This window comes from Limanda limanda, chromosome 8 (assembly GCF_963576545.1).
Source record: "Limanda limanda chromosome 8, fLimLim1.1, whole genome shotgun sequence".
Lineage (NCBI taxonomy): Eukaryota > Metazoa > Chordata > Actinopteri > Pleuronectiformes > Pleuronectidae > Limanda > Limanda limanda.
Window position 1 is genome coordinate 28,253,875 of NC_083643.1, and position 17,113 is coordinate 28,270,987.

General features: G+C 41.2%; 1 protein-coding gene across 1 annotated transcript in view; it reads right to left on the reverse strand.

The window, feature by feature from the left end:
• glg1a (golgi glycoprotein 1a) overlaps positions 1 to 15,418 on the reverse strand; it is a 34,680-nt gene extending 19,262 nt beyond the window's left edge. The window contains exons 1-4 of the mRNA XM_061075896.1: positions 15,072 to 15,418; positions 3,534 to 3,563; positions 2,763 to 2,849; positions 1,831 to 2,046 (exon numbers count right to left, since the gene is read on the reverse strand). Coding sequence (XP_060931879.1) covers positions 1,831 to 2,046; positions 2,763 to 2,849; positions 3,534 to 3,563; positions 15,072 to 15,404 — 666 coding nt within the window. The 5' untranslated portion in view covers positions 15,405 to 15,418. The remainder of the gene's footprint in view (positions 1 to 1,830; positions 2,047 to 2,762; positions 2,850 to 3,533; positions 3,564 to 15,071) is intronic.
• Positions 15,419 to 17,113: the final 1,695 nt, after the last annotated feature.

Sequence of the window (17,113 nt, forward strand, 5' to 3'; positions counted from 1 at the left end):
AGTGGTTTGAAGTTTTACTTGAGTGTTTGAGTGACCAAAATTCAAAACCGTTGTTTCAAAAAATGATTAATTTAAATCCACACTGCAGCCATTTTTATGACACCACACTTTTCTCAACTCAACATATCTGATGTCTCTATATCTGTCCTGGTACAACAGCAGCTACTGCATGATCTTTTCATCAGCCACAATGATATGTTGTTCTGCTTTATACCTTGGGGTTTAAAACTAAATATCTTTTGTTTGTATTAGTCAATTGTCCTGACATTTTGAAAACCAAAACAGAGACAATTCTTTTTAAATGAAAACAATCATTATCTAAGTGCCTAATACACAAACTCACAAATGTTCCTCTGTGTGGATTATAGTATCAACACGACCATATGTATTATATTTTCTCAGTGTGGTTGGAGGCTAGCTTGGTCAGCCTCATCTCGATCACATAGAAATCAGACGCTGTGACAAATTCCTGATAATGAAAACCATCTCGCTCTCCCTGAAAAATTAGTCATTTGCTTCTGAAGGTGACAAGTTGATATCCCATAATAACTGCATGTCTAACATATTTATGAGGGTTTAGCTTGGCTCAGCAGAAGGAAAACGCGTTCAAAGATTAATTCGCTCTGCTCGCTCGCAAACTGCCATCAAACTTCTCTTTTCTCGGTCTAGCTTTTTTCTAAGTGGAAGCAGCGACAAAGGTTCATCAGACCCATCACAAAATCTGGAAACACTTTAGCTGCTTGACGAGAATGCAAAGTCCATAAAAAACACTTTCACTGCTTGTTGTTCAGACTTCATTTCACCTGTCCTGCTGAGGAAATCTACATGTCCATCACAATTTTTGACTATGGTCCTTCACAGAAATCTGTTGAATGTCACCAGATCTTTTACAGCTGCACTCAAGCAGCACAACACATCTTGACCAAAGTATCTGCAGCCTGTCAGACAACTCAGGGACTGTTTCCATGACCTGTGACATGTTACTGACTTGACTTCTTCCCCTGAGGCCTTGGGCTTCATTGTCTCAAATCCAGGATCACAGCTGCGGCCAAATCAAGAATCATGGTGGCAGCTGTATTAAGACTAAAGCTAGTTTGCTTACCAATATCCTTGGCCATTTACAATACAACTGACTGGAGCAAGTTTGAACTGTTAATGATTCAATTAATCAATAAAATTGTATTTGTTATTCACAAAGCCCATATTCACAAATTATAATCGCTTCATAGGGTTTACAAGGAGCAACATCCTATATCTTTAACCCTCAACAAGAGTAAGGAAAAACTAACAAAAACAACAACATATTGATACGATTATAGATATGATTTGGGCTGCCCATAAATGCATTGTATGTATGAATGTTTGTGTTAATGGGTGAATGGCGTAACTGTACTCTAAAGCGCTGAGTGGTCAAGACTAGAAAAGCTCTATATTAATACAGACTATTTGCCATATTATATATCATATCTATATATTCAAATGTTGTTGCTTGTGTGTATGTATGTACCGGTATATACCTCTTACATAAGCTTGTATATGGTGCTTGTCATAAATCCCTTTCTGGCTTTATTATTCCATTATTACTAGTGCATTATTACTGCTATTACCATTAGAATATTAGGGTTATTATTGTTGTTATCATTGCTATGATATCACTGTATATTGTTAATTGTTATAATACTCATTATTGTTATTATTATTAGCATTACCTAATAAGTCAACAGAAAATAACCTATATAGCACCCCAATATAATTAAAGTGAATGTATGCAGTAAGTGCTATGTCAAATTCTTATCTTTAGACACATTAAGTTCAGGTTTTACATTTCACCTTCTCTCCTATGCTGATGCTGCCGCAGCGCAGTGTGTTGATGTCTTCGCGGCACTTGTCCATGAAGCCACAGATGAGCCGGTAGTCGCTGAAGACGATGCTGGTCATTTTGGTGATGTACTGGTTGCACTGGTAGTCGCTGATGTTGCTGCGATGATCCACCAGGCAGGACACTAGGAAGCCTTTACCCAGCTCCTCCGCCGCACATTCTTTAATCTGTGCAAAGAGAGCAGACAATGTCACAACTCTTGAACTGCCTTGTTAGTGAAAGGTTCTGCACAAATAAGCTGTGCTGTATCCTTTATAATAAATCAAATTTCTATTTGTTATAAGAATGAACAATCAATACAAATTTGATTCTTATAAACACAGTGTTTTATTAAATTCACTTCTGTGCTGTATCCTTTAACAGTTCAATGAGAGCTGTAGTCAACATCCTTTAAGGATACAGCACAGAAGTGAATTTAATAAAACACTGTGTCCAGAAAGCTTCAGATGCCATTGAGGCATGTTTCAGATGCTTCAAAAAGTTTTCATTTCCCACACACGTGCCATGCAGTGTCAGAGACCACTTTACCATTCACGTAAAGGTCAAACTAGAAGACCTGAACTGACTAAAATGAGCAAAATTCAATAACATTCAGAAAATAAAACCATCAAATAGTGTACATAAATCCAAGAGACATGCTCACATTTAAAAGACTATAGTTTCAAAATTCTCTTTAGGCAGCAATAGCAACTCTATCAAAACTGAAAACAAACTGAGGATCCTTTAATAGTGAGGTGAGAAAACATCAATGAGATTAGGGGTGATTCTTTAACACTCAATTACAAGCACTACCCTGCAAAAAACTAAAATCACTACAACTTTCTGAAAAACGAAATAACAAAACCAGCAGGGAAGCTGTAAAGATCGCGTGTGGGGAACTGACCTCAGGGATGATGGTCTTGCAGACCTCCACAGCTACAGACTCAAACTTTGGGTCGGTGGTCAGGTTCAGCTTGTAGTTCCACAGCAGCTAAAGGAGAGATGAAACATCAAACTACTGCAGGCTCATTTGTTTTTACTTTTCTTATTCTCATGTCAGTATTAATCAATCAATCAATCAAATTTTATTTGTAGAGCCCATATTCCCAAATCACAATTTGTCTCATAGGGTTTTAACAAGGTGTGGCATCCTTTGTTCTTAACCCTCAACAAGAGAAAGGAAAAACTACTAAAAACCATTTTAACAGGGTAAAAAGCAGGTAGAAACAACTTGTCCTAGTGGATGATGTGTTGTCAACAGTTGAAAACAGTTTATGTACATTCTACCCTTCTCTTAGGTTGCAACTATCTTATGGGTCAAGAATGACATTTAATCCTTAACATTCAAACCAATACAAAAGTAAAGTGCTGAAATTCAATATTGATAGTGCTCACAGCACTGCATCAGCTAGATCAGTAACTGGCTTCTACAAGGAGAACGCTTCCATTGACTTCTAAGTAGTCTTCATTCTGTCCCTTACCCTGCACCAAATTTAACCCATTTGTCTAAACATCCAGTGACTGCAATACAACAAATAACTAAGGACGATATTTCAGCATATGTCTGTGGAAATGTCTGATTTTCTAGACTGCACATACGGCACATGGAATTAAAGGATAACATGATGCATGCTGTGAAGTTGTGTTTTAGGGTGTGGCACCAGAAGTCACTTACATGGTTGCATTCGGCAGCAATCTCAGTCTCCTGAAAGACAGAAAGAAAGAAAGAAAGTGATTTACAGTGCAACGTGCGACATACTTTCAAGTTTAAGTTTATTCCTGCAGAACTTTCATGTCTTTTGGGGTCGTTGAACACTAAATATAGAACAGTGGGTCAACCACACTTTCGCAAGTAACCAATTTCCCCCACATCCCATCATCATTGCAAGCTTAATGTAGAGTGATGGTGCGTTTAGGTGTTTGTCATCGAGTCCACCTTCATAGGTGGCCACCTCCCCGTGAGGCAGCCCCTGAGTCAGGACACAGCTTCTCGGGTCCAATGTGGCCTCTGTTATTTTCATGCAGTGCTGTGTTGACCTGAGGTGACATGTCTGACTTTCTGCCTCGACCAGCGGCCAAGCCCCTGTAGACCAATGGTTCCCCTCCCCTTCAACCAGAGAAAACCCCAAATCATAGCTGTATTCCCAAAGGAGGGCCAACTTCTGTGTGTGTGAGTGTCTTTGAAATAACAACTCTGCAAATGGATGAAGAGTTTCTGACTGTTTACCACGTAGCAGCCACAGCATGGGCCAGGAATGGGTAGTCAGTCTGTCTGTCTGTCTGTCTGTCTGTCTGTGTGTGTGTCTGTGTGTCTGTCTGTGTGTGTGCGTGTGTAGTAGGTCCTATTTACAGTGTATTTTACACACTAGTGTTACAATGCCCTTCATACTGACAGTAAACACACTCCGATGAGCGGGTCTCAGCCTGGTCAAACCCAGAAACAGGACAACAGGATAGTAGGGTGGGAAGAGGACCGACCCATGTTATGAACTGCACTGAGCAGACTCAGTGGGTCAACTGGGTGGAAAAAAAAAAAGAAATGGTCTTGGAAATGTGACCTGGACTAACCAGAAACAGCTGACACACCCACTACCACCAGTGCCAAAAGAAAAAGGGCCTTTCATTATTGTGTGAATTTTCAGTGGGATCTTTTAGACCTGCTGCACACGAGAGGATTTTCAACTCTTAAGAGATTTTAAAAACATGAGACCACATAACAGATTTAACTGATTTTAGATATTATCTTCAGTACACACACAACAGACGTGTTGGCGAAATTGTAATACACTTGCCGTTTGTAGGAAACAATTTCACAGTGGCGATTCCAATGACTTGGGATCTCACAAACTCATGTGATTCTTCTTCTTCTCTTTTATTATGGTACAATTTTGAGGTGCATTACTGCAAACTTCCGAACTGGGGGGATCAGCTGGCTACACTTGCATGTGTTCTGATTAGCAGAATATGGATGTATGCATGTCTTTGTATACATGTCTTTGTTTACTTACATACATACATATATAACCCTAAAATCATTGGATTGGGCTCTCATGTCTGTTTATGAAAGTGTGAAAAAGTACAAAAGAAGGAGATATTAGAATTTTTTTCAGTTTCTTGTCTTTAGAGAAAACCCCACCTCTGCACTATGTTCAGTACAACTCTGTGCTAAAAAGGCAGACATCACGCTGGGGAAAAATTCATGTGATTTATGTGGGCGTGTGTCAAATCGAATCAAATTTGATGTGTATAGCCCATATTTACAAATCACAATTTGTCTCATAGGGCTCTAACAAGGTGTGACATCCTCTGTCCTTAACCCTCAACAAGAGTAAGGAAAAACTACCAAAAAAACAACCCTTTAAGAGGGTAAAAAGAACGTAGAGTGTCCAGCTCGGCAGGGGAAGTAAACGTTTAAGAAAACAAAAACTTCTTATCTAGTCAATACAACAATGATTTTAAAGCCCAAATAAACAATGATGAAACAAGATTGTTTCTGACCAAGTAGCTGATGAAAACGGAGAAAATTCTGAGTTTACTGGATAATGAGCTGTTCAGGCCTAACATGTTCAAACTCAAATCCCTGTCCAGCTGTTGGAGCTGTAATCACACACATGAGGAAATTAAACCAACAGAGATGACAAACCCATTCATATCAGGCTGATATTCAGCCTCCTGTTGTTTGCCATCCTTCCAGCTGCACTCAGTGAACATGAAAAATCCTTCAAGATCTCCCTCTCATTTAATAGCTGTAGCTAAATTAAACGTAATCGTCTCTCATCTTGGGAAAACCATGAGGCTGAGCTTTAACTGGAAGTAGGTGAGAGGAAGAGGAGCAGAGAGAGAAAGACACCTTGATTCAGAGTTTGTCCTTTTAAGCCTTATGTTGTCTAAACTGAATGAATGTCAAATGAGTGTGACCACTGTCATAGCCTTACTATTGTAGTCAGATTTTTTAATTGAAAACCATATTTTGTAAATTGCAGCACAATTGTAAAAACAGTTACATAATACTTTTTAAATAAATACTGAGATCATATTAATCTCTTGAGGCTAGTGAAGATGTACGCCTCTAATGTAGAGACAAGAAGAGTAGGGAATTAAGAGGGAAGCCAGCCATATCCAACAACACCTTCCGAATCGAGAAGCACAGAGAACAGTAGGTAGGTGTTAGCATTTACACGGCATTCATCTTCTACATTGGTAGTTGAGAATGATAAGCACCAATCAGGATTACTGGAAATGTCTGACTTGTGGTCTTAATGCAGACTCACCCTCTGTAAATCAGAGGGAAAAGAAAACCATTGTATTTTTATTTTGTATCTGTGTTATCCGAACAGAGAATATTAACACAAGAAAAACATGTAATCCATTCTCCTTTCTGCAGTCTTCAGGAATGAAACCAGCAAGGATTATGGCAGTGCCAAGTGTTAATAACATCATAGTTATTTCATTTATCTGATATATATATGATATATTCGCGTGGTGTATAAAATGTCAGATAATAGTCAAGGTTCCCGCAATGAATCAACCTGAGGGTCAACTTGAAACAGAAAACTCATTGAACATATGTCCACATTTGAGTATTTTTGCAGGTATTAAAATAACAAATAAAAATATGTCTTATATATATTTTTCAGAATATTGCTGGTCTTACACAGACGTTCACAGCAGCACTATTAGGCCTGTCGCGATATGCAATAAATCAATTAATTGCGCGATAAATTAAAATGAGCGATAATTTTTTGCCGGCTGCAATAAATTCAGGGATTAAAGTTTTCCGTCGCTATGACGGATCTCCGTCAACTCCGCTCGCATAAGGCTAAAAATGAGATCGATGCAGATCCCATCCGGCAGTCGGCCGCGGCTGCCGGTGGACAGACTCTTGTCCCCGCGCTGCCCGCGCCCCGCGTGCTCCCGTGCAGGTGTGGGAGGATCTCCTCGCGAGCCCTCTCCCAAGCGCTGGCTGGCCCCCGCCGGGCGCATTTCCTCCGTGGTGCGCCGCGACTGCTCCGGGTCGGCTTGGAAAGGCTCGGGGCGGGAGGAACGGAGACCACGGCGAGAAAGGTTTCACAAAAGCGTTCGGGGGGACGAAGGCGGGCGGAAGCCTGCCTGCGACAGCCCCAGCCGCGGAGACACGGGGGTCTCCGAGCAGACTGACACAGGGGTCTCCGCGGAGACACGGGGTCTCAATTGGCTCAGGCACCGAAGTCAGAGTCACGAGTCAGAGTGTGTCTGTTTTGTATTTATTTTTATTTATTTAAGTATAGTGTAAACTTTTGTTAACAGTTCATATATTATTCATAGTTTTAAGTTAAAAAGTTTTTGTATTTATTTATATTTATAATCTACTTTAAACAGTTCATATATTTGGCAATAAAAAAGTCTTTCTTAAATGTCTTCCAGATGTCCAGTTCCAGTGTTCTTTAAAAATAAAAGTTTATTGATCTTCGAAAGGGTGTACTTGCATTATTATGCCATTATCATTATATAAGTTGAAAATGGTGTCAAAACGGCAATATTATCGCTTATCGCAATAATTTCTGGGGCAATTAATCGCACAGAAAAATGTGTTATCGTGACAGGCCTAAGCACTATCTTCTTTCTTTGTGTACTGAAGCAACGCTATGGATTGTTTCCGCTACTCCTTCCTCCTCCAAATTTTAAGGCAGTGTGACTTTTACATTATTGTTTGGCAAAATGCAGCAGCCAAAAAAATATGCAAGCATCAATACAACACATTCATGAGCTCAAGGGCAATTGGAACCACTTCTCAATTACAATCCTTACAATTTATATATATTTAAAAATGAGTAGGTTCAGCTAAATCTGTCCCATTTGCATGAAGATAACGGAGCAGAAAAAAGAGCCACATATGCGACGCTCTGGTGAACATCAGCAAAGCAGCAGGGAAGTCAGCGAATCGTCTTTGGGAGCTGCTACGGGGCAACTTTGTGCAGCCACACTGATAAACGCTGAGCAACGCATGCTACATTTTCAATTAGCTAATTAAAGACTAACCATGGTTGACTGGAGGCAGCACATCAGCAAACAGAAAGTGTTTAACCACTTTTCTTGATTCAGGTCAGCCTGTACCTCACTCCAGCTTCAGCTAACTCTATCCAGTTTTATTTGACTCTCCACCCAGAAAACACTGCTATTTTGATCCTACTCAACAGCTGGAGAGGGCAGTATTCAGTTCAGGTGTGTGACAGATGTGTGAGCTTTTCTCACCACTGAGAGCACACACAGAAGAGAAAAGAGCGGGTGATGCTGACATTTCATCAAACTGTGAAATACAGAAGAACGAGAAGAATAAATCTTCACAACCAGGAAAACCAAAAGAACTGCACACAAACGCAAACATAGAATAGAGCCTCACAATAATTATACAAGTTTTAGTTGATCACTTTCTGTTGAATTAATTGGTTTTATCTCTAACATGTTAAAACATGCCTATAGTAAGTGATACGCTTTCAGGTTCATGTTGATTTTGGCAGCTGTTGGATATCCCTGCAAACAAATGTATATTTGTTAAGTTTCAAACTGAATCAAGTCAGAACAACAGAAAATCATCAAGACCCTTGAAAATAAAACGGAATAGATCCAGTTTAGTGATATTAGACTGAAGATACTGGTGAGTGTCTCTCTTCCGATAAAGTTAAACCACAGCCACTGAGGTGTCTGAGCCTCTCTTTTAAATATTGGTGATGACGGTGTTAAAACTAAGCTGCAGTTGGATGATCACTTGAACGTGTTTTGGAAAATATCAACAGTAAGCGTGGATGAACGGGAACACACAAACATTAGATGCTGAGAGGGTGCAAAGGGGTGTTGCTTAGCAACCAGGAACCTTTTTTTGTCTTTTTGGCACAGTTTCAAAATAAATACGTCACACCAATTTAAGCTCAGAATACTTTTGGTGATTCAGGAACCAGAGAGGCTTAATGTTGCTAATCATTGCTTCACAAGTTTTTTTCCTCGATCAGGAAACTGACTCTGGGACTGATAACCTGTTTACCATCTAGGGCTGCAACTAACGACTATTCTGATAGTCGATTAGTCACCGATTATTGAAACGATTAATCGACTAATCGGATTATGAATGACACAAATTCTCAATTGCTCTTATTTAGCAAGCAGCTTTTAAATTTAGCTTGAGGTTGTTCGAGGCATGTGATGACTGAAAATAAAGGCAATAAATATTGATACTTCATTAAAAAAAAATGTCTTTTAATAAACTTTGTTTCATATAAGGGTACTGTTGACACAAAAGCAAAGACAAATCAAGTTTTTGTCCATTTAAAAGCAAGGACAGGCAAAGTGCTAATAAAACAAATAAATTAAAAATCAAGTATTCATTTTTCCTGTTAACAAAAAGGACAGGGAAAGTAACAGCAATAAAAACATCAACAAACGAAACTACAGTCTTCTTCTGACTAAATAATTGTGATTAAAAAAAGACGTTTGTCAGGCAATAGGATAACATAACGCTTTTAAACTCGTTAATAAAAAGTTTAAACCATATTTTTTTAATGGATGCTAGAATCCTGCGCGCAGGTATAAACGTGTATATATAACATCTGACGGAGGCGAGTCACGCGTGCCTCCCCCTCACATGCGTGTGTCCTGCTGCCCTCGAGAGCAGGTCCTCTGTACAGATACTGCAGGTAGGTTTTTTTGGGCTGTTACGGGTGAAGTTCTCCGGAACTTTTTACTTTCTGGTGCGCGATGCTGCTGCAGCGGACGCCGCCATTGGACCGTGTTTTGACGCTATTGCACATGCGCGACTTTCAGAGATAGGAAGGAAGCGAGATGGCTCACTCCTCAGCTGCTTTCATCAGCACCTCCGGTAAAACGACGTTTAGTTCAACTGCACGGCACGAAAAACACGTGTTATGGCGTAACCAACGAATCATCGACGAGTAAATTCGTCGGCGACTATTCCTGTCATCGATTTTTGTCGACAACGTCGACTAATCGTTGCACCCCTATTACCATCTCAGGGTCTCCCCCAGAAAACTTGCTAAGCCTGGTGGTAGGGCTGCTAGAAGGCACCCGCGGGGGGGGGGGGGGGGGTTGAGTCGGATTTTGAGCTGGACACCATTGTTTCTTATACTCTAAACATGTTGCACTTTGTTTAATATGCACACCTAACTTTTTTATTTTGATAAGGGGTTAAATAGATACTTTGATATCTTTTTGAGTTGCACTGCTGACTTAACTTATAAGCCCTCTTTTTTTTTTATCACGTTGGAGTTGCTAGTTTAAACCTACAGTTTTGCACTTTGATATTTGAGCCTTTGTTTACATTTTGTTTTGTGCTGCATTATATGGTGACATACAGTTTGTTGTTATCAAAATAAAATTAACTGAATTGAAATGGTCAATTTGATTTTTTTGGAGGAAAATTAATCGTTTAGATTAATCGACTAATCGATAAAATAGTCGTCAGATTAATCGATAGAAAAATAGTCGTTAGTGGCAGCCCTACTTAATATTAAAAAAATTCAAGTTTGCTGTGAACATAGCAGTCAGGCCTCTTATTTCAGAAACAATGAACCGTAACAGTTTGGTTACCAATAAAAGATAAGCGTACTACTTCTTTGCTTTCAGCCAGCTACTCAAACAGACAAGCAACAAAATAACAAACAAACAAAATACACAGGCAAGTGTCGGCCTACTTTGAAATAAATTAAACACAGAACTTTGTAGGGCTATTTGAGTCCTCCTCATATTTGTGGAAAATGTATGAAATAAGAAGTACCCTATTTTTAAATAAATAAAACCAAATAGCTGCAGCCTAATCGTGTAACGGACTAGGTTTATGTTTATGTTCGGTTTTGACTTATGTTCAGTAAAACACTGTGTTGAAGGAGCGTTCTGATGTCTGAGGGTCAGTGAAGGCGACGTATGTTCAGTAAAACACTGTGTTGAAGGAGCGTTCTGTTGGCCGAGGGTCAGTGAAGGCGTCTGGGTGGGACATGTGACTGTTTGGACCAATAGGATGGTTGCTTGGGGATCGGGGCTCAATAAGGAAATGAAGTGTTGTTGATGTGCGCGAGTGACGGATTATTTATTTTTTTTAAATAAAAAAAACATGCGACGCTTAGCCTGGCGGGGGGGGGGGGGGAGTAAAGCCTGGCGGCCCGCCAGGCCTATACAGCACTGGGGGAAACCCTGCATCTACTACCTAGACTGTGTGGCCCACCAGTTTTATATCCAAAAACATTTTTACAATTCTTATAATAAGATTGGATCTCTAACGTGATGTTTTGCACTGCGGTTTCAACTTTGGTTCGGGAACGGCACTTCCCTGTTTCAGCCTGACAACGCCTCAGAGTACAAAGCCAGGTTAGATGTGAAGAGGTTAACTGGCCCGCACAGAGCCCTGACCTCCTCAACAACCCATTTAACAGCCTTGAGTTGATCCAGAACTCCAACTGTGAGTCAGACCCTATCAGCCAGCATCAGTGTTGGACTTCACTGATGCTCTTGTGCCTGAATGAGATCTAATCCCTGCAGCAGGTTAAACATCTGCTGGAAGCACTGAGCCAAGAGGAGTGGAGCAGCACAAAAATGTTCATAGTGTTAGACTAACCTGTTCAAGGATTGCATTTGGATCCCATGCTAGGGTGTCCACATACTCTTTGCTTCAGTTATTGTTCACAGTTTTACAGAAGTGGCGATTCAAACTGTTACGTTTTTTTGGCGGAGTTAGATGCAGTTTATGATGCAGTTGATCTGTCTTGACGTTTCTCTGGGATGTAAAAATACAACTCCTGGCTATCAGAGAAAAAGTCAGGATCAAAGCTCCAAGTGAGATTTAGGCAAGGCACTGACACTGCCCAGTTTTGGGAGTTCCACTCCCCGTGTTGCTCAACACGCTGAACAACCCACAACAACTCTGTTTTAAAAAAGGCAATATGCTGCAACTTGAGCTAATCGATAATTACTTAAATTGTAAACAAAATGGTTTGAACAGAGAGAGCAAAGCAAAAGCAGACGTACAGAGGCTTCACGTTACCGACCAGCCACAAGGAAGCAAGTCTTCAATCTCCAGAGCCTCCTCCCTCTGGACTCTGAGGCTTTGCACCACGTACACAAAACCACAGCCACCAGCAGAACTGACACTGGGCAGGCCGGAGACACACAAAAATGCTACAATTCTAAAAGCAGCTCTTAATCTCACCCTGGAACCAGAGAACAGCAGCAGCAGAGAGCCAGCTGGGTGACTCGGGGCATTCACACTTCTGATCCAAAACAACACCCACTCAAGGTTTTGTCTGGTGACTACACCTGCTAGATTTTCTTTTTGGGCCCAAATGAAAATAAAAGCTCTGAACAACCTATTTATATTTTGACTCATGTAATATCAAATTGTGTGAGGTTAGAAAATCCTTTTGAAGGTGCAGGTGTTTACCTGAAGGACTGATTCTTTTTGTAGTCTTTTAAGTATTTATTATATTGAGGACGTTTCTTTTAAAATTGTTTAGGCTCTTTTGTTCTTTTAAATCAATAACTAATTTACATATTATAATATGTTTATTGTATACTTTTCTTTGCTTAAGTATAGAAATACAATGTTATTTTCAGTTAATAGGCTTTGTAGATTATAGACAAGGCTTAGAAAAATAATTCTGGGCTACGTCAGATGACATTCAAAGAGAACTATTGAATGAAGATTCAAAATTGAATAAGAAATATTATTATGCCCTGTTGTTTATTTCTTTCCTTATCATTTGGACAACATTTTGTGTTCTTATACACAGCATAGATGCAGGCATTGCGAAGTTTGACCAAACAAAGGTAGGTCACTTCTACTTTAAATATTATAATCTGAATAAATTAACAATTTAAGTGACAATTTTGTGTTGCTCGACAGACATGAGAGAAAAGCAGTGAATAGTCATGTTTGAATGTGAGCCAGGTTAAATGCTTGAAGTGATCAAGAGTCATTTTGTATTTTTTATTGACCCACATCGTCTTTCTTTAAAAAAAAAATATATAGTTTTCTTAGCAGCTACTGTTCTGTAGTTGTACGTATTTCATGAAAACTGTTCCCAGCAGAGATGACGCCGTCTTGTGATTCTGACTAAGCAGATAATGGGCACAGACCGAGGCTTGTCTTAGCTGCTGTAAGCTCCTGCTGCAGTGTATAGAGAGTTCTGGGTCTGCTGCAGTTCTGCTGTGGACAAGAAGCTAATGAGCTTAAAGAAGTGAGTGAGCGGTCAGCTGCCACCCGGCCAACAGCCACAGTACAATGTTGATCCCTCAGGATGTGCTTGAATGGGCCTAAAGGTCACAACAACAACCTAGTGTCCTGAAATCAAATGTTTCAAAAAATACAGCATGCCTGAGTTCCTTGAGCAGCAACAATAACCTGAACAGCAGTGGAGTCTCTTTACTGTAAAAACTCAATGATATCTCTCTGGAAACCAATGTTAAATGCAAGTTAACTAACTCATGAAAACACTGAGTGAAGTTGAATGGAGGACAGAGCCAAGCCAGTGTGGGTCATCTCCTCCATCCTCCCTCTGCCGGACTCATCAGTAGGTAGCGCTGCGACACCGGGGGCGGCGGCTCTCTCAGCCTGAGGTTACAAGTTTACAAAAATGTGACAAGATATATGGCAGATGAAGCTGCCAGTAAACATAAGGATAGCTTTCCTGGGTGCTTGTTCACAAGGGTTCACTATTAGCTTAACAATTACACTGAGGTTGTGTAAAATATAGCAAAGTGGATGGGAGCAGTTGAATATGTGGCTTTCCTGAGTGTTTGGAGCTTGTTAAACAGGTGGCGTAGCAACAAAAAACTCTTATCGGCTGTTTACTGGTGAGGCTGCTGGTGAATGTTGCCTCTGGTATCTAGAGATGATTGCTGATGAAAATGACTCTGCCAATGAGGTGGTACTTGGTTCTGCAGCCGAGTCACAACTATGTTAATCTAGGTGTAGGTGACTTTGTGCAGTATTTCCATTTGCTACAGTTGCTTTATAAATATGTGATTTCCTTTTTATGCCAAAAAAACAACAGCCTTGGTACTGCTTTCGACGGTGGGAGGGGGTGAGTGTAGATCTTCCTTTTTCTGGCCATTTATTGCCTTAACATGTCAGGGCAACATTTACTACCCCTGACCCATAATGACGAGTAAACGAGAGATGGTGGTGCAGCCCCGGGCCGAAGGGGGAGGACACTGACCACCTTTCCCCGGGGAGAAGAGAGAGCCTCTGCAGATAAATGGGTTCAAACTGCTGTTTGCCTCACAGTAACGTTAGCTACCTACCAACTTAGACCTGGTCAATCCCGCCTGTCATCAATAACTAGCTATGGTCAGCAACCAGTCATTAGGGGTTAGTGCTGCGTAACACTGTGGTCTTAACGCAGGAGACACCCTCTGATTACCGTTACTACACATAGACAAACATCACCCAGCGAGAGGCTGAGGTGGCTCTCTGGACTAGCATGGCTAACAGAGGGAAGGTACCAAATATAAGCTCCCTTGTGCTTAACTAACCACGTAACCAGGTTAACAGTTTACCTGTCTATCTAAAACGTCTGGTGTTGGATTGTTCCCCTGGTGTGTCGCGCCTGTAGGCTCACAACGAATGCGGACGATTGAACATTTAACCCATGGCAAGTTCTAGTCCAGATGCACGTCGCCTTGCAACCATAGAAAGTGCCCTGGTAATGTACCAGTTTGTTATGATCTTACTCACAGCGACATGACGGACCACAAGCTGAGCAGAACTTACAGTCCCTGGTCAACAGCTGCCCGTTCTGCTCATGTCGGCTGACAACAGTACCCCAGAGCAGCTGGACCTCAGTGGGACCCACTGCTCCCACTCCTCATCAGTACCACGCCGCTCAGATTCCATGTGTTGAGGTGAGACGAGAAATGTGAGGCGACGTGATTCAAAAGCTCAGAAGTCTGTGGGAAGGCAGGCGCAATGAGCGGAGTGGCATCATGACGAATTAAAGAGTGGATCCTGGCAACGTTTAATTCTGTGCGCAGCCTTGCAGTGTGGCCTGTGCCATGTTGAGGTTGATATCATAAGTCATAAATGGAAGACTTTTTGACCGACATTTGGCGTGACGTTCTCTCAATACCAGGGCTAGCGACTGGCTAACACTTGCAGCTAACATTAGCAGGTTCGTTCGTCAGTCACACCCCGCTTCTTCCCCAGCAGCCACAGGTCCCAGTCCCACCAGCCTACCTCTTTCTTGTCCTGGAGACACTCCAGCACCGCCAGGTTGTTGTTCCAAGAATGTTTAGGGCAAAGCCGGGTCAGGTCTTCCTTGCACACCGCCTCATCTGATAACTTCCAGCCGGTAGAGCGCCTCCGAGGCAGCGAGGCCCCAGCAACCAGGCTCCTCTCAGCGGCTACCGGGACGACCGCAGCCGGCCCCGGACCACCGGCGGGATTCTGCATGTTATCAGCATTACCAGTAAGTCTAGAGACAACACTGTTGTCTCCTCGGATATGATGCACGGCCGACAAGATGCACATCAGAAGCAGGAGCAGAGGAACACGTATACAGTCCGCCATCTTCACAGAGCCAGTCAACCTGCTGCTGCCTTCAGGGGCTGTCGGAATTCTGGCAACTACGAATAAAGATGCACTCAGATTTTTTTCTTTCCTTCCGGGATGACCATGGAGAGCTCATGAATAATTCACGAGTGAATTGAATGTGGGGTCGTGCTCTGTGTCATCCAATCAGATAACCACCATCAATACGTGTTCTGCAAATGAATCTGAAACTAGACTACTATAACTACAGCCAGGGCCGGGTCTAGACAGGCATGTATGAGGGGGCAGCCACAAATCTTGAGGGGGCATTGTGCTTTATTATATTATTATTATTATAAATTGGGATTTAGTTTGAGGGGGCACAACATTTATTTGAGGGGGCCAGGCCCCCTCTTGCCCCTGCCTAGACCCGGCCCTGACTACAGCTCATTTTCATGTGTGATAATGTGGGGACCAGCAACAACAGTGTTGGGGTCAGGCATCAAGATGAGGCAGTTTAGAAAAGATTTGAACTAAAACAGAGGAATCATTTGTTTTACATTTTTGCAGGTTGAGAATAAAATTAGAATTTCGAGATCAAAGTCGAACTTTTATGAATATAATCATACGACTGCCTCTAAAATGCTAAGTATAGATCAGAGGGTGAACTGTACTTAGAACTGGTTTCAACAAGGACATTATTTCTCTTTTAGTTCATGAACACAGTTTGGTTGATGGTTTATAATATAAACTTCAACTATAATCTTCTTGGTGTAGTTCATTTTACGTAATGATAGTGTTCGTGTCCGGAGGGTTCGTGGAGTGGCTGTTTTACAGCTGCTGATCACTGGTCACAGTTGTTGAGGAATTTTTGACGATCCTCTCACATTACTGTATATGTTATGTATATAGTGTATATTTTATCTGTACACCATTAGGAAAAGAGTGCCTTTCTAGTTTCTAAAACACTTCCTTTTCTCTCTAAGCAGTACCCAAAGTCAGATTATAGATAAAAGGACCAACAACATTACAAAGTAGTTTCTATGCTTAGGGACCCTCAAATCTATTTCAGACGTGCCAGACAGAGAGGCACCAACTTCAATTCTTTTTTCAATTAAACCAGTGGAAAGATGTAAGGGCACAATGTGATTTAGGAATGCATACTTTAGGCTTAACTATCCAATAGCATAGGGAGTTACAGCAATTCTATCCATTAATAGGTGTGCTGTTAAAATGGGTGACACAAGTAGAGGAAGATATATGGGGAAGGTTAGAGACATCTTCAGTCCCCTCCTTTCAAGTGAACTAAAGTTATTGGACAATTGAGTCAAAAGCTGTTTCATGAGCCGGTGTGGGCTACTCCGTCTGTATTTCATCATCAATGAGCTTGGCAACACAAAAAGGCCTGGATGTCCACGGAAGACATCAGCAGTTGATGAACACAGGATCCTTTCCATGGTAAAAAAGAACCCCTCAACAACATCTAGTGAAGTGAAGAAGACTCTCCAGGAAGTAGGAGTATCTTTATCCAAGTCTACCATAAAGAGAGGACATCACAAGAGCAAATACAGAGGGTTCATCACAAGGGGCAAACCATTTACAAGCCTAAAAAATAGTAAGGTCAGATTAGAGTTTGCCAAAACACATATAAAAAAGCCAGCCCAGTTCTGGAACAGCATTATTTGGACAAATGAAACTGAGATCAACCTGTACGAGAATGATGGGAAAAGAAAAGTATGGAGAAGGCT